Here is a 19,471-nt window from a genome sequence, read left to right on the forward strand (position 1 = left end):
AATAAACTAAACTTGAAATGGAAGGAAAAATGAAACGAGGGACTTCTAACCCCTGAAAGCAGGTGGTACCCACCCTAGAAAATATGTGAACTGTTCACAGTGGAGTCCAGTTGGTTAGCAAACAAACATCTTTTACGACTACGGCAATCGTCCTTATCAACGACACCCCACCCACGGAAAGATCCAACATATATATTTCAACGTGTTTTGCACTCCCCTTTGTTCACATCAGCAGATTCAACATTTCCCATTTTAGCTGTTTGTTTTTCCCCTGCTAGCAAACATGTGTACGGGAGCGTGTTCCAAGGTGATAGCAGTGCCTCTCTACATCCTGGCGTTGGTGTCGGTCATCTGCAACATCATGCTCTTCTTCCCTGACTTTGACACAAAATTTGCAGCTGAAGAGCGGGATGGACAAAAACGCATTACCGAGGAGGTTAAATACATGGGGGGATTGATAGGAGGCGGAATCATGGTATTGTATTATTTATTTCTCTATTTACACACGTATATATCTGCTAATATTTAGGGCTGTCAAATGATTCAAATTTTTATTCAGATGAATCACAGTTTTAAATTAATTAATCATGATTCATCACATTAGCAACTATGTCTGAAATATTCCCATTTTTACTGTATTTAATTAACAGAAAGATAAAAGGAGACGGACAAGATTATATATATTTGTATGTATTAGCAGCTCCAAATGAACTGAATATGTCAATCAAGCTAAAAGATAGCGCACGTCTAAAAATCTCTTTGCCGAACACCAGTCTCTTTAATAGCAGCAGAGCATTTGAATCATACTTTAAACCATGTTATTATGAGCAATGAGGGGTTGCATTCAAAGACATCACGTAATTCAAGGGAAATTTACTTGTTTTCAGTGTGTTTTTCAGCATACTTAAATGCATCCACTTTATGTTTTTCTTTATCTTCCTGTTTATTTTCACACACGTATTATAACGCTGTTTTTGTGATGTTCAGAGTGTCCTTGAACGCATCTTGTGTTCTTTGAGAATGAGGAAGTGTCGTTCCCAGGATGAATGGACTGTGTGTGAGTTGTGAGTTATGAGATACATTCAGTATACGGTTTTGGAATTGTACTGCTGTTGAAGTGTTCAGGTCAGAAGGAAGTTAGAAAAGAGCGTCACACTCGGTGTGACTGTGGGGACGCAATAACCGTCTGCCGTCATAACAGGCGTGCTTCCTCTGGTCTGCATTAATTACACAAAAAAATGTAACATAATTAATTAAATAAATTAGTTACCGCTTTTAACGCGTTATTTTTGACAGCCCTACTAATATTACAACTTTATTCACCTTTATAAGTTATCTTTTGTGAATGAATAAATAATTGAATTTTGAATTAAATTTTTATTCCCTATTCTGACTTCATTTACGTAATTGTGAGGTTTGATCTAATAATATTACGACTTAAGTCTTGGAAAATGGCAAATTATAGTCAACTAATATGACTACTTTTTTGTGTAACTCAACATTTATTTCTTGTAATTTGACGGGTTAAATTTTATCTTCTAACATTCTGATTTTATACATGCAAACGACACATTTTAAAATCGAATATTTAACAACTTTATTACATGACTTTTCATGTAATATTATAGTCATCCCACACTCTAGCGTGGTTTTTCAAAAATGTATTGAATAATAAATGTAATGATAACTGTTTGGTGTGAATACAGCCTATTATTAGTCGAAACACACACACACACACTTATATACATACAATGTCCTTTTTATATATATATATATATATATATATATATATATATATATATATATATATATATATATGACTTTTGTTTTTGTCCTTTATACTGTATATATATATATATATATATATATATACTGTATATATATATATATATATATATATACAGTATATATATATATGACTTTTATATATATATATATATATATAAAGGACATTGTACGTATTCCTGGCACAAATTAATCATTTTCAATCATAAAAATGGCTAAATGAACGTAAATACAAATATAAGGCATTTAGAAGATGTAGTGTAATATCTGCGACGTTGTGTGCCCCTTTAAGAGGCAGGTTCTGGGAAGGGACATGTGTGACGTCAGCTAGCTACTGTAGAGTTGCTGAGTGTTAGCATGGTTAGCAGAGTGGAAAGTGCCAGTGATTGACGTGAGTTGTGGCTGACAGCAGCTCCTGTGTGAATGTTCTCTGCACCATTGCAGTAGTATTGTACTACACTGGTTACTAGGTGTCAGGAACGTTACATTGATGAGACAATTGCCACCAAGTGTCCTGTCAATGATAACGTGTGAGTCTATGTAATGTCTTATTTATGTCTGAGATGTCTTATTTTCTATTTTTATGTCAACTACATTGGGTAATACAAGTGTAAAAGTGACTATAGGAGTGTTAATTTATGTCTAGAAGGCTCTAATAATGCTATAAAAAACGTATTTAAAATGTCTTAAACAGGTTTTCTATGCTGTGTTTTGACAATTTAGTCACATGGTCGATGTACAGTATTTAGCCAGTAAGGGTGTGTCATGCATTTATTTAGTAATTACATACAAGTAATCAACAAAGGTGAAGTGTCCACAAGCAGGCGAGCGGGAGTGAGCGCCACCTCCGTAATGCTGTTTAATGCACATCTGAAAGTTGTGAAAAAACCCCCCCACAATGCAACCCAGCCTCTGACCAACATCGCCAAGAAGGTTGAGCTTGGACACACTCGCCTTCCTGGCAAAACACATATGGGTGTCCAAAGTGTGGTGCAGGGGCCATCCTGGATTATGGCTCGTTGCAGAAATAAAATAAAATAAACAAAAACCTAGCAAAAGTGGAAAATCGAGCAAAAGGGCATAATGTAACTAGAAAAAGGTAAAATGTTGATACTAATAACCACAGTAATAAAAACACAAAAGATTTGTCTTTTTAATTATAAAGATCAAAGGACAGCCGGACAGCCCTGACATAAAAAGACAAAGCAGACCAGAGAAAAACAGTAGGCTGTGTTATTCTTCTTCTTATTATACAAGTAGTATCATAACAGTGGTTTATTTGGTCTCCAAAAATGTTGACAATAATATCTTTGAGCGTCAGTTTGTGGGACAATAACCATTTCAATACACATCTGCATTGTTTTGTGACTCAGTCAAATAAAAAAGTTTGTTTGTCCAGTCATACTTTTTCATTGTGGTTTTCTTAAAATGAATGTTAAAATGTCATCTTGTCTCGATCTCCTGGACACGATCTCAGGCGTCTTCTCGTCTCGTGAGTTGGGTGTCTTGTGACCACCCTACTAATAACCATATTTAGAAGGTCTTACACTGTTTTTTATGCTCTCACTGCAAAATGAGTTAATTAAAAAACAAGGAATCTTACGACGTGAAAATTCACTTTCCAATTAACCGAGACAAACGAGGGACGACTGTACAACTTAATTCACCTAACTCAAGCATTGCTGCTCGTAATAGGACAAATTTAGAAACAAAAATAAATTACTTCTTGTAACATTAAGACTTTATTCATGTTATTTCTCTAAATAGTCCAACTTTACTTTTGTAAAATTACAAGTTCTGTTATTATAAGTGCTGACAATAATGTGGGAGTGCTTACTAATTTGACATTTATTTCTCGTAATTTGACGAGTTTAAGTTTATCTCCTAATATTCTGATTATATACATGTAAATGACACGTTTTAAAATCTAATATAATGACTTTATTGCGTGAATTTGCTTCACTCCCAATTTGCTGCCCGTAATATGACCACTTTAGACATAAAAATAAAACAAGACTTTGGACTCGTAAAATTACGAGTGCTCCAAATATTATGGTTTTATTTACAGTATGTGAATTATACAGTATTTTATGATCTAATGTAAGTAAATTATATATTTTTTCAGAATTACACAGTTTCCAAATTTATTTTTGTAAATTATTATATTACGGCTTTGGTCATACTACAACTTGTACTAGTCTTGTCAAATTTGTACAAAAAATTTGACATTCACATAACATACCATTTATTTCTTGCTTAATTATGACTTTAGTTTTGTACAATCACATTTTTTATCCGCTAATCCAGCCATCCCTTCATTTACTTGCGCTTCTCCGGGTCCGGGTCGCAGGGGAAGCAGTCTTAGTTGGGAAGCCCAGACTTCCTGGTCCCCGGTCACCTCTTCCATTTCCACCGGGAGGATACCAAGGCCAGCTCTGAGACATAATCCCTCCAGCGTGTCCTGGGTCTTCCCCGGGGCCTTCTCCCGGCTGGGCATGCCCGGAACACCTCAACTGGCTCCTCTCGATGAGAAGGAGCAGCGGCTCTACTCTGAGCACCTCCTGGATGACTGAGCTCCACACCCTATCTCTTAGGGTGAGTGCAGCCACCCTACGGTGGAAACTCATTTCAGCCGATTGTATCCGCAATCTCGTTCTTTCGGTCACAACACAAAGCTCATGACCGTAGGTGAGGGTGGGAACATAGATCGGCCGGTAAATTGAGAGCTTTGCCTTCTGGCTCAGCTCTCGGACTGGTACAGCGACTGCATTACTGCAGACACTGCGCCGATCCACCTGTCGACCTCACGCGCCAACCTTCCCTCACTGGTGAACAAGACCCTGCGATACTTGAACTCCTCCACCTGGGGCGAGACCACATTCCCAATCCGGAGGGTGCAATCCACCCTTTTTCAACTGAGAACCATGGCCTCGGTTTTGGAAGTGCTGAGTCTTCTCCTAGATGCTTCACACTCAGCTGCAAACTGCCCTAGTAAATGCTGAAAGGTCACAGCCGGATGAGGCCATCAGAACCACATTGTCTGACGAGACGAGATCCTAAAGCCCGCAAACTAGATTCCCTCAACGCTTTGGCTACGCCTACAAATTCTGTTCATGAAAATTATTAACAGAATCTGTGATAAAGGGCAGCCTTGGCGGAGGCCAACGATCACTGGAAACAGGCTCGGCTTACTGCAGGCAATACTCCCGGAGTATCCCCCACAGGACACCACGAGGGACATGTTTTCCAAACCCACAAAGCACATGTAGACCAGTTGGGCAAACTCCCATGTACCCTCCAGTATCCTTGCAAGAGTGTAGACCTGGTCCAGTGTTCTGTGACCAGGACGAAAAACACATTGCACCTCCTGTAGCCGAGGTTCGACTAACGGTCGTACCCTTCTCTCCTGCACCCTGGAATAGACTTTCCCAGGGAGGCTGAGGAGTGTGATCCCCCAGTAGTTGGAACACACTCTCCGGTCACCCTTCTTGAAAAGGGGGACCACCACCCGGTCTGCCAATCCAGAGGTACTGTTCCTCACTTCCACGCAATGTTGAAGAGACGTGTCAGCCAAGACAGTCCCTCAACATCCAGAGCCTTGAGGAATTCAGGGCGAATCTTACCCACCCCCTGAGCTTTGCCACTGGGGAGCGTTTTGACTACCCCAGATACCTCAGCCACAGTGATGGAACTGTCCGAGTTCATGTCTTCAGACTCTGCTTCCTCTATTGAAGGTATGTCAGTGGTCAAACAGGTCCTAGGTGACGGGCCAGATCCGCTAATCTTATGTCTTAATTCACAAATTGTCTTCAAATTAAATCGAATTATCGAGTGGATATTTGAGTTGGCCACCGTATTCACAATATAAAGCATACAGTAATTTGTTTGCTGCCTCAATGTCGGCATAAGATCGACGTAATTTATTGCTTTATTTACCTGACTGGTTGGAAGAAGTCCGGTGTAGCGAGCCAAAAACACCGTGAATCTGTAGGTGATTAATCATGTTACTGGCGCACCCTCCTCGGCATGATATGATGACGTTGCAAATGTTGCACTGCTCCGACCGTTAATTTTTCTTACAGAATTTCAGCATAACTTTGAGCGCCGTTGCACACTATCCATGGCTGAAATTGATGAACACAAATGCTTCCTGCTGTGTTCGCCGACTTCTTCTTTGTTGGTGTTATGCAGCCAATTTTTCCGGTCAGCGGGCTGGTCGATCACCAAAAGTAGGCGTCAAAATTTTTTTAAATGACCGGTCCTGGGAGAATTGGAATGTTAGTCCCGGTTCCATCGATGCTCGATGCCCAACCATAGTTACGACTTAATTTACTTTGAGTACTGCTGGCTATTTCTCATAACTTCAGACTTCATTGGCATAAAATTGTGGTTTTTTTGGTGTATCATTACGTTGCTGTCCTAAAATGATCTAATTATCTACTAGTATGATTATATTTACATAAATTACGATGGGTTTCACAACCAGTCCAGGGTGTGCCCCTCCTCTTGCCCAAAGGTTAGTTGGGATAGGCTCCAGCATACCCCCGCGACCCTAGTGAGAACAAGCGACATAGAAGATGGATTGATGGATGGATGGACGGACGATTGGTTTCACAATGTCACATGAGTTTTGATCGAGTTTTTAACTTTAAATACTGTTACAGTTTTAGTCAGTTAAATTCCAAGTTATTTTCTCCCAAACATTATTGTTTCAGTCCGAATTTATTGTACTTTTGCATTATTATTTTTTATCCCCACAAATCTTGCCATTTATTTATCTTTAATGGCTTTAGTCTCATAAAATTACAACTTTGTTTGCGTCAATTTGTACGAATGATTTTCCTCTGTGACAGGCTTTTATTCCTGCCATCCACATTCACTTGACCAGTTCTGGAAAATGCTGTGCTAACCGCTGTGGGGTAAGCATTAATATATTTCAATATATATTATTGTAAATGTATTTTTCCTTTGTTAACACTGTTAGCTGTTGCCTGTGCAGATGTTCCTGTCTATAGGTTTTGCCGCATTAGGCGTGGCGGGAGGCGTGTACAGTCTAAGCGTGGCCGCCCTTGGCCTCGCCAACGGTCCATTGTGCTACTGGAGTAATCTCCAAAACCCCTTTCCCAAATGGGGCGTTCCCTTCGCAAACAGGTGCTCATAACCATAGAAAGCAAAAGAGAGACCACAACAATGTGCTATGTGCTACTGTAAAATGGTGATGCATCATTTCATAAGATGTCATTATTTCTTGCAGTACTGGAAGCTACCTGAGCGACAAGAACATGTGGAAATGGTGTCTGATCCCTGAGAACGTGGTTGAATTCAACTTGGGACTCTTCTCCACTTTGTTAGTGGCGGCGTGTCTTCAACTTATCCTCTGTCTCATCCAAATGATCAACGGACTCTTCGGATGCATCTGCGGCACCTGTGCTGGGAAGGAGGTAAATAAGCAATAATTCATGTATTTGCCACCATTAGGGGTCGAAATTACAGAAGTTACGCTTCAATGCTGCGATATTTTGCGAATACTAATGATAGCAACAGGACATAGCGATTGTACAATACTTGACATATGGGAGGAAAACATGTACGAGATAAAATGTTAGCGGACTATTTTTATATTTCTAATAACGACTAATAGACTCACGATACAGCGTTATTGTGGGAATTAATATTTTTGGACAAGTAAAGCTACGATACTGTGACATTGCCTCATACCAGGAAATCACGTAATAACTGCCAATAATATTTTGTTACAATGTTTTTGCTTACAATTTCGATAGTATAATAATACAGCGATTTTGCAATAATCCATATACTGGATGAAAACCATGTACTGTATGATATGATTCATGGCAGGGAATTGCAGAGTAACATTGTAATAAAATATTATTGCAATATTTTTACAAGAGAGCAATTTTACATATTGTAAGAAACTATGTACAAAGTTTTTGGTAATAATAATGACGGTATCGTATGATAATCAATATATCAAAGGAAAATATAGACAATGCAATATTTTGCTAACAATATCGATGGCATTACGATACAGTGATTTTGCGATAATCGACATATTAGAAGAAAACATCTATGAGACATAAAATCACAGAGTAACATGCAATACACTGTTAGTGCCATGTGATACATTTTATGGAAGGGAATAGCAGAGTAACTGGCGATATAATAATAATGCTATCATGATACAGCAATTTTATGTTATAATCGCTTTATTGGAACACAAAAATCTACGATACATCATGAAATGGGGGAATAATTACGACAATATCTTGCGAACAATATTGCGATAGAGCCATTACGCAATACTGTAATTACAGACAGAACTGCACTGTGCAAAAGTAATGGGTCAACGCAAGCATATTCTCCCTGTATGTTTGCTCATATTGCGAGGTATTATTAGGGCTACACTGGAAAAAAAAAATCGGAGATTTTGAGAATAAAGTCGTAATATTATGAGAATAAAGTCGTAAATTTATGACTTTTTTCCCGTAAATTTACAACTTCATTCTCGTAATATTAGGAGAAAAAAAGTCGTCATATTACCAGCATAAAGACGTAAATTTACAAGAAAAAAGTTGTAAATTTACGAGAATAAAGTGGTAATATTTCCTCTTGCTTCAGGCAAGCTTTTATTTATAACGTGGCAGCAAAACAGAGCAGTTGAGCACAAACAGATTAGCATGTCTAGCCCCTCTCACTTCCGCCTTCCTTACCCCGCACCCTCCACATGCCCAAGGCCAAAGGTCACATAAGTTCCCCCTTTTTGTAGCTGTCTCAGGCAATGCCTGTAACATAAAGTTACAAGTTTTTCTTGTAAATTTACGACTTTATTCTCGTAATATTACAAGTTTTTAAATATTTAAATATTACTTTATTCACGAAATCTCATTTTATTTTAACACTCCGTCGTAACAAGCATTGCCTGAGACAGTTATGAAAAGGGGGGACTTATGTGACCTTTGGCCTTGGGCAAAGGTAATATTCCAATTTTTTTTCTCGTAAAATTACGACTTTTTTTTCTCTTTTAGGATTTTATTCTCGAAATCTCAGATATTTTTTTTCAGTGTGGCCCTAATACTGTGTCGTACTCACATGATTATGTGCTGTAAATGTGAAAAATATTCAAATGTAGTGCTTCAATGTGTAGTCTTTTTTTTTTTTTTTTTAACAGTGAGTCAAAAGAACCACCTTTGAAGACCACCTGGATCAACACATGTCCAATTCATTATTATTATTAATTATTTCTGCATTCTTATTATGTCTGTTCACGCATATTTTTTAATAAAGTAAAGAATGTTGTTGAAAAGAAGTGCTTTTACTAGGACTTATTTATACATGTAAATAGCATGGCGGTCAAGTGCAAATGCTATTATTGCTGGCTGCAAGTGGTCCACAGGGCAGCACGTTCCACACCACTGCTATCCTACTATCGATAACATGTAAATAATAATGTATGTCTAAAACATAAATAAAAATAAATCCATGCTTGGAAGTGTTCGCTCATTTTTTTTTTATCAGAAATATTTTTATTGAATTTTGACAAAGTAAAAAACAAATGCACACAATGTTTGCTGGTAGTTTAGGCAGAGAACGAGAGTGTGAGAAAACAAAAACAAAAACAGCAAAATAACAAACAAAAAACCCCAACACAAAAACACCCACAATGTAAGCCACACACAGCCCAAAAAGACAGAGGTCCGAGTTTGGTAGGACAACCAAATGCAAAACAACCAAAGCAAATACACAAGTGAGTTAAACGACAGATGACAGCAAATAGGCCAGAGCGGGAAAGCTATTGGGGAACTCAGGTAAATTTAAAGTTGTGGAAATATACTAAGAAAGGTCCCCAGACATTTTGGAATTTTTCTTTGGCATTACAAATTGAGTAATGAATTTTCTCCAGATTTAAACAAGACATGACATCTCTCAGCCACTGAGCGTGAGTGGGCGGAGTGGCATCCTTCCACTTTAACAGAATTGCCCGTCTGGCCAAGAGGGAGGCAAAAGACAAACTTCGTTGTCGTGTGGGGGTCAAACGCAAGTCGGGTTCACCTGTGGTGCCAAACAGTGCTATTAAAGGGTTGGGTTGCAAGGGTAAATTGCTAATTACAGAAAGTGTCTGAAAGACTTCCCTCCAATACTTCTCCAGACTAGGACAAGACCAAAACATGTGGATAAGTGTGGCATCCTCCCTCTTACACTTGTCACAACAGGGATCCACCTCTGGATATATACGGGCTAGTTTGGATTTTGACATATGAGTCCTGTGTACAACTTTAAATTGTAGCAAGCTATGGCGGGCACAAATAGAGGTTGAATTGATCATTTTAAAGATTGTATGCCACATGTCACCTGTCAAAGACATATTTAGGTCTTGCTCCCATGCTGTTTTAATGTTAGTAAGAGAGGTCTGTCTTATGTCCAACAGTTTAACATAAACAGTAGAAATTAACCCCTTGTGTGATGGTTGCAAGTCCAGAAGTGCATCAACAATGTTCGTACCAGGAATCTCAGGGAAATTTGGTAATCGACTGTAAACATAGTGCCTAACCTGAAAGTACCGAAAGAGATGGGACTTTGGAAGATTATATTGTTCCATTAATTGCTGGAATGACATGAACGTATTATCGATAAACAGGTCTCGGAGACACAATATGCCTCGTCTACGCCACTCCCGGAACCCCAGATCCAGCAAGGAAGGTTGGAAAAGATGATTGTCTGAAATGGGGCTAAAAAGGCAGAGATCTTCAAAACCAAAATGTCTCCTAAACTGGGCCCACACCCTCAACGTATGCCAGACCACCGGATTATCAATACGTTTGCTTGACGGAAAAGGGAGTGCAGATCCAAGTAACGCTAGAATAGAAACATTTTTAGCCACATTCAACTCCATCTCCACCCATAAAGGCCGGTCTGGACGGTACTGATAGTATGACCAGAATATGACCCATCGAATATTGGCTGCCCAATAATAACAGCGAAAGTTAGGCAACGCCATCCCACCCTCTTGCTTAGGTTTTTGTAGATGAATTTTATTCAACCTAGGACGCTTGCCCTTCCAAATATAGGAAGATATGACCGAGTCCAAAGTATCAAAAAAAGACTTTGGGATGAAGATTGGGATGGATTGAAAAAAATATAGAAATTTGGGAAGAATGGTCATTTTAATGGAGTTGATTCGACCGGCCAAAGTAGTGGAAAGTGGCGACCACTGCGTCAGACACTGCCTCGTGTGGTTTAATAGACTCAAAAAATTTTCTTTGAAAAGACTCTTATGTTTTTTTGTAACTGTGATGCCCAAATAAGTAAATTTATTTTCCACAATCTTAAAAGGAAACGATGCGTACACTGATGCTGGCGCCCCCTCATTGACAGGTAAAATTTCAGATTTATTCAGATTAAGTTTATATCCTGAGAACTGACCGAAATTCTTCAGAAGCAGTAGCAAAGCAGGTAAAGATCTGTCTGGATGTGAAATGAAGCTTAATAAGTCATCTGCATATAGCGCCACCTTGTGCTGTACTCCATTCCTCCAAATGCCAGATATGTTGTCACAGCTGCGAATTGCTATGGCAAGGGGTTCTATGGCCAAATCAAACAATAAGGGACTTAAAGGACAACCTTGTCTCGTTCCCCGGTAAAGATTAAATGGTTGTGACACCTGAGAATTAGTGAGGACGGAAGCAGTGGGACATAAGTAAAGTAATTTTATCCAGGTAATGAAATTTGCACCAAAGCCGAATTTGTGTAAGACCGCAAATAAATATGGCCACTCTATACGGTCAAAGGCCTTCTCCGCGTCTAAAGATAGCACACACTCCATGGACCCATCAGAAGGGAGGTACAAGATGTCAAACAACCGGCGCATATTGAAATTAGAATATCGATTTTTTACAAAGCCCGTTTGGTCATCTGATATAACCAGGGGTAAAATGTCCTCCAATCTTTTGGCCATTATCTTGGCCAGAATTTTAGCATCCACGTTTAGTAATGAAATTGGCCTATATGAGGAGCACTCTGAAGGGTCCTTGTCTTTTTTCCCAATAAGGGTGATACATGCTTCATAAAATGAAGCTGGAAAGGTACCGCGCCTGAATGAGTCGGACAGCACAGTACTCAACTGTACGGAGAGAGATTGGGAAAAAGCCTTAAAGAATTCTGCAGGAAAACCATCGGGACCTGGAGACTTCCCAGACTGGAGTGATGAAATAGCTTGTGCAATCTCCTCCTTTGTTATAGGTCTGTCAAGTCTACTTTTACTATCGAAAGGAATCTTGGGGATGTCTAATTGGTTCAGAAAAACGTTCATGAGTGCCGAGTTATTTGATTCAGAGGCATAAAGCTGAGAAAAGTAATTTCTGAATGTTTGATTTATTCTTTCATGATCTGAAGTAAAATTCCCATCCTCCATTTTGATCTTTACAATGTGTCCCTTAACTTTAGTACCTCTCAACTGGTTTGCCAATAGCTTCCCTGCTTTCTCACCATGAACATAAAACAGAGTCTTACTTGCAGAAAGTTGACGCTCAGCGATGTAAGTTGAAGCCAGATTAAATTGAGTTTGGAGTTCTACACGCCTTTTGTATAAATCGGGATTCGTAGATTGAGAATACTGATGATCCAATTTCTTAATCTTATCTGCCAATTCTAGTCGCTCTTGGTGGGCCTCCTTTTTCATTTTAACAGAGTAAGAGATAATTTGACCCCTTATATAAGCCTTAAAAGTATCCCAAACTACTAAGCTAGATATATCTGGGGAGGAATTTGTCTGGAAAAAAAACAATATTTGCTCTTCGATAAATTTCACAAAATCGCTCTCAGAAAGAAGAGTTGAATTGAAGCGCCAGTGCTTGTTAATCCGAGGGCGATTTGGGAGAGCAAGGGAAAGTACAACTGGGGCATGATCTGATATTACTATACCCTGGTAGGTACATGAGCGAACACATTGCAAAAGATCATTATCAAGGAAAAAATAGTCAATCCTGGTGAAGGTATGGTGAACGTGAGAGAAGAATGAATACTCCCTTTTGTTTGGATGGAGGAGACGCCAGACATCAGAGACACCAGAATTTGATAAAAAGGACTGAATATATGAGGCCGATCTACTGTTTGAAACCGGGTTAGGAGAAGAACGATCTAGCACTGGATCCAAAAAACAATTAAAATCCCCACCTAGTATGAGAGCGTGTGAGCCCAGGTCCGGAAGAAAGGAAAAAAATTGTTCAAAAAAATTCACGTCATCCACATTCGGAGCATAAACATTGGCTAGCACTAACATTTTGTTATAAACCTTCCCTGAGACGATAACGAAACGACCATTCACATCTGATATAACATTGTGATGCACAAAAGGAATGTTTTGGTCAACAAGGATTGAGACCCCCCTGGCCTTTGCTTGAAATGAAGAATGAAAATGCTGGCCCCTCCACTGTGCCATTAAACGTGAACTGTCAGAACCACGAATATGAGTCTCCTGCAAAAACACAAATGCTGCTTTAAGTTGCTTTATATGTGCAAATACCCTCCTTCTTTTAACGGGATGATTTAAACCCTTGACGTTCCAGCTAACAAAATTTAGTGAATCATCCATTATCAATCAAAGGTGCAAGATGGTTAGTATAAAAAGTGCAATACTTGGAACATACAAGGTAAATTAAAACAAAAACTGGCTGTGTGTGGCATATGCAAGTTAACCTCTTCAAAGTAAAACAAAAATCCCACCCCACCTCCCCCAACACGGCTGCCCAAAAACAAAGCAGCAAGCTCTTCAAAACAACCATACTTATTCCAATACAATCTTCCTGTCACTCACGAATCTTCAGCTCCTCTGTAAATTATTAAACAGCACTCAACACTCCTAGGAGCCGGGTCCCTGAAAACCGTCTTGTGTACCTATACAATTGTAGCGGTATGTAAACAAGGTAATACTGGAACTTGAGGTAGAAACTTCCAACGTGAAACAAGGCACTAAGATGTTTCCTTCATAACCAAGTGCGAAAGGGGAAATTCCCTGAAACAAAATAGTGGGACATACTCACATTACAGTGACATCAAGTATAACAAGAGCTATGAAAAAAAAATGTCCTGTGAATAGCCCGGTAACGGTTACGTCGCTACCAATCACACGTAGGGCACCGTCCACAAAAAAAAGTACATTTTAAGATGACTTAGGAAGTCCATCAAGGTATTTCTGCGCCTCGTTAACCGAAGGTAGCCACTTTTTGTCTCCGCCGGGAAGTGTAATACGGAGCCGTGCAGGATACAGAAGCGATGGTCTGAGGCCTCTGTTGTAGAGCTCCGCCATGACATCCCTGTACTCGGCTCGCTGGCCCAGAACTTCAGGACAGTAATCCTCCACCACTCGAATTTGCTGGCCACGGTACTCGAGCTTCCCTCTGCGTCGTGCCTCACGGACCAAAAGGTCCTTGGTTTGGTAGCGGTGTAGACGAATAATAACAGGTCGCGGCCTCTGCCCCTGAGCTGGCTTAGCCATTAGCGACCGGTGGGCTCTGTCAATCTCCGGCGAAGACGGTAGAGTCTCCTCTCCAAAGACCTCGACCAGCAAGTCAGCGAAAAAGGTTGTAGGTCGACCACCTTCCACAGACTCGGGTAAGCCCAAGATTCGAATATTTTGTCTTCTACTTCGGCCTTCGAGGTCAACGACTTTAGCCGAGAGCTTGGTATTGCTCTCCTGCAGGCCAGAGCAAATATTTTCCAATTCCCGCACACGCTGGCTCAGGTCATCTGCTGCCAACTCAAGGGAAGACAGCCGCTGGCCATGTTCACTCACGGTGGCACAAACTTGGTCAAATTTGTTTTCCAGCTGATTAAACGATTCTTTAAAGTCTCCTGCTAGCGACTGTCTGTGTTGGTCAAGTAGCTCGGAGATCGCTTCCATCGTCAGGCTAGTAGGCGAGTCTTTTTTTGCCGCTAGTTTGCCCCGCTGTGATGCCATTTGAAACAAGCCCGGGTAAAGTAGATGTAAACTCTCCAAAAAAGAGCAAAAAGAAACGTCGGAATGAGGAGTGAAAGAGTGAAAATGATAAAATAGAAGCGGAGCTCTCGCTCTTGCGTCTACTCCATGCAACCGTCGACCGGAAGTCCAGTGTTCGCTCATTTAGGAACAAAGTCGACGAGCTGTACTCATTACCAAAAGGATTTTACAGACTGCTGTATTCTTGCCTTCACGGAGATGTGGCTTACAGAACACGATGTAGCCGACTGGATCGAGACACTCACACCACGGGAAAAACCCAAAGAGGCGGGTGTGTGTATACATCGATAAGAAATACTGTAAATCCATGACTGTTTGAGGGTGCGCCTGTACTCCTGGCATCATGGACGGACTTACCATTAGGCCAGGGGTCGGCAACCTACGGCTCCAGAGCCACATGCAGCTTTTCAGCCTCCTTGTTGCGTCTCCCGTTGCTGAGCTTTATCTTTATTTTTAAGCCGAAATAGGTGAAGTGTGCATTCTCTAAAAGAATGTCAAATATCCGACTCGTCATAAGTCCATGAATGCATCCAGACTGCGTTCTGACTGCTGATTGGATGAGCAAGGGAAGGGGAGGCAGGCTAGTGTATGCAGTAAGTCTCACTGGAGAGAAAAAAGCTGAGGGAGCTTTGAGTTAAGCCTGAAGCAAGTTACTGCGTGATAAAGTATAACTAATTAACAAAAGCATAGCAATATCTTTTATAACGAGAAGCATGCTGTAGCTATGTGTTCGGAGCCCGTCACATGCTAATTGCTGGGATGGTGACGCCGGGGGAGGCAGATATTGTGCCACGGGAGCTGACTGTGACTGCTCTGAGGCGGGGCGGACCTCTCGGCAGAAACAGCAGAACAATACACTCCTGATCAAAATCTTAAGACCAGTTGAAAAATTGCTAGAATTTGCATTTTGCACATTTGGATCTTAATGAGGTTTTAAGTAGAGCTACAAATGCAAAAATAAGAAGGGAGAGTGAGACAAAAAGCACTTTGAAAAAGTAATTTATTGAAAACAACAATTAAACTGAAGTAGGCTGTTTATCAGCTGATCAAAAGTTTAAGACCACAGGCAATAAAAGCCAAAATCTGCTCAAAATTTAAATTTTCTGTCAGGCATTCACACTGTCATGTGTTGTTGTCAAGACTGTCTCCATTCTCGAGGATGTTATTTGTCTATTTTGCTAGTATAAATCTTTTTTTTCTTCTTTTCCCTGTCCTGTCCAGCCTTTAAAGCAGATAGAATTGTAGTTCTAAATGCCCTCAAGTGCTCAACAGATTTACTCTGCCAGGGAAAAGTGTGAGCTCCAATTCCCCTGTTATACAGAATTTATTTGACTTTCATGCTTGTTATTATGCAAATTTGGAGCGGCCGGACCGGAGCAGGAGAGGACAGAGAAGAAGAGAAAAGAAAATAAGATAAGAGGGGGACAAAAAAAAGACAGACAAGGACAACAGCAGCAACAACAATTGTGACAACAATAACAGAACAACAGAAACAAACAGGACTACATCAGCAAATGGCTGACGATTATAAAGACCCTTGAAAGGACAAAATAATATCAACAACCACAATGACAATACTGCATTGAAACAGTAGTCATGAAATGATGAACTATGATAGTGATCACAATGACAATACTGCATTGAGACAATCACACATAATAGCAGTCATGAAAGGATGAACTATGATAGTGATCACAATGACAATACTGCATTGAAACAGTCACACATAATAGCAGTCATGAAATGATGAACTATGATAGTGAACAGAATGATAATTACTGTAATGCACATCATTGTAAAAACTATAATCATACTGCTGACATCACCGTCGCTGTAATAAAACCAACAACATAATAACACCCTGGTTAACTCAGTGAGTAATGTGGGGAAGTACGTATGTACTGCAAGTGTACACATGTACGTGTGTACAGGTATTGCTGTATGTGTGCAAGTCCTCATATATATAAAGGTGCAAGAATGTATGAGCGCGTAATTGTCACTGAGAATGCATGAAAGGAGAGGGCCCCCCCCCCCCACCACCACCACCACCACCACCACCCAGAGAGCCCCGTCCCAAATAGCCAGGCCGAGCCCCAACCGCCAGAAAGCCACCAGGCCCACAGGGGCAGGCAGCACAAAGATCAGCCCCCCAAGAGCCAGCCCAGAGAGCCCTCCCCCTCCCCGGGAAGACCAGCAAGGGGCCGCAGAGAGGCAATCCCAACCAAAAACAGGGCACCGGCGGGCCGCAGGACAGCCAACCCCCGAGACCAGCGAGAGATCACACCCCACAAAGGCAGACGGGCACTGGGGGCCACATACCGGCAGGCCCAGAGACACCCCCGCAACTGGAAAGAAGCCCGCCCCCGCCGGAAGCGCCAACTAGAGTCCCTTCATAGAGAGAGTTACGACATGACAAGTCGAAAAAATACGGTCACGTGACTCATGGAGCCATCTTGGGGCCAAATTTGCGTTTGCGTTCGCCTTTTCTTTTTCTGCAAATATACCAATTGATACATATATTTCGGGACATCGGTTCGACTAAATCTACAACAGTATTCTTGGCCGTATTCTTGTTTATTCCCCAAAAATGCCGGGTTGTTGTGCATTTGGATGCACAAATAGACACGACAAGGGTTTCAAGCTGAACAGATTCCCTTCAGATGTCAACAGACGGACAATTTGGGAGAATAAAATCAACCGTTTGGGCTGGAAGCCGAACTCGTCTTCAAAGCTGTGCGAGGTAGGTCAACTGAGAGTGTTTGGCCCCATGTGTTGTATTTGGTGTTGTGAATTTCTGTTTAATGAGAATTCCACAAATACAAACTACAATGATTGCTTATGGTTGCAAAAAGTGACATGTAATACAAAAATATTTAACAATTGTTCATTGCTGGGACTGGCCATTCACCCTTTGTGATACTGATACATCTAAATTAATCAACAGTCACTCTTTCAGATCATATAATAAGGCTTAATTAAGCAATGCCAGTGAATTATTCTGAAAATGAAATTATTATCCTACTAGTACTAGATCTAATACTAGTCTAATTAGACTACGTAGATCTAATCCTGAATAATCTGAAGTGAGGAAAGAACGTGCTTTCAACTTCAAGGTGTGGTGAAACAAGGTGTGTGGCAAAATGATTACTCAAACAATTTTTGAGCAATTTTAAAGAGATAAATCGCCTGTTTTTTGGGACTTCTTCCTGAGGCTGTGGCTCTGTATATGTTCAAATTTGTAATGTCACAATTGTAAAGGATCGGCGTGATGCCGGGACGCGGACCCCAAGATGCGAGAGCACAAAGAGGAATTTATTACAGGGCTAGGTAATAAATAACAAAAATACAAAGTACAAACAAGGAAATAAGTTTAACAACACAAAATCACACGGAACGTACACGGGGAAAAAGAACTGCTCCCACTTTACCCCCTCTTTTTTTCTCTATCCCACTGTATGTATGCACAGCCTTTCTTTCCTTTTTTTCTTTTTTTCTTCTCTTTCTTTCTTCCTCTCCCCATCCTCACTCTGTGTCACCCTTTCTCCCCTTCTCATAATGTCACATATCCTCTTGTTCTGCCAGCTGTCTCCTTCATCAGCATCTCTTCACAGTGACATCATACACCCTCAAAGTCCAAACCCAACCAAATTCAAACAATTCACACAAATACACACACGTGCACGCACTTTCATACACATACACATCATATTCTACAATTGTTATTGATATCACCCCCACTCACAAGCACGCTCATCTCACATATGCAGGATTACTGTGTTACACTTGGCCTATGTACAAATTAAGCATACATTTAAATGTATTGTATATATTCCCATGATTTTTACTTCCAGGTACACATACTTCACATTTGATCTCGTCTACACACGCATCACCAAAAGCTAGTCTAGGATGAACTCACTACAGTTTGTCACTTGCAATGTCAGGGGAGTTGGGTCGATAGAAAAAAGACAAAAAAAATTTTATCATTTAAAGAACATCCAAGCATACATTGTCTTATTACAAGAGACTCACATGTCCAAGTCAGCTGTCCATACACTTCACTCACCACAGTTCCCACACACATATTTAGCAAGTTACAACTCCAAACAGAGAGGCGTAGCTATTTTAATTAACAGGCGGGTGAATTTTACATTCCACAACACTATTACAGACACAGAAGGGAGATATATAATATTGAACATATCTGTTGATAATGTACATTTCTGCATTGCCAACATATATGGTCCTAATGTTGACGACCCCTCCTTCTTTCATACCTTCTTCTCGTCTCTCTCTGCACACTTGGATTCAAGTATGATCTTGGGAGGGGACCTCAACTTAGTATTTAACCCAGAAGTGGACAGGTCTAGCCCAGCTGGGGGACATCGTGAGTCTCAATCAACATCAATACTGAAGAAATACATGAATGATTTTGGTCTTTGTGATGCTTGGCGCTCTTATCACCCTTCTCACCAGTGCACCACACCTACTCTCGTATTGACTACTTTTTGACAAGCAACTCAATCATATCAGATATTTCAAACATTCACATACACCCTATCACCATTAGTGACCACGCCCCAGTCTTTCTTTTTCTCACTAACCAAACTATAAGTGCACCTACTAGATGCTGGAGATTAAATACATCATTACTAAAAGACTCAGACTTCCTAA

At 40.5% G+C, this 19,471-nt stretch overlaps 1 protein-coding gene across 1 annotated transcript; it reads left to right on the top strand.

Annotated features, from left to right (window-relative positions):
* Positions 1–283: 283 nt before the first annotated feature.
* Positions 284–9,077, top strand: tm4sf21b (transmembrane 4 L six family member 21b). The gene is made up of 5 exons (XM_054753055.1): positions 284–475; positions 6,639–6,704; positions 6,785–6,936; positions 7,040–7,226; positions 8,975–9,077. Exons 1-5 carry the CDS (start codon positions 284–286, stop codon positions 8,975–8,977), a joined length of 600 nt encoding a protein of 199 aa, XP_054609030.1. The 3' UTR covers positions 8,978–9,077.
* The last annotated feature ends 10,394 nt before the right edge of the window (positions 9,078–19,471 follow it).

The sequence above is a fragment of the Dunckerocampus dactyliophorus genome, chromosome 15, assembly GCF_027744805.1.
Source record: "Dunckerocampus dactyliophorus isolate RoL2022-P2 chromosome 15, RoL_Ddac_1.1, whole genome shotgun sequence".
NCBI lineage: Eukaryota > Metazoa > Chordata > Actinopteri > Syngnathiformes > Syngnathidae > Dunckerocampus > Dunckerocampus dactyliophorus.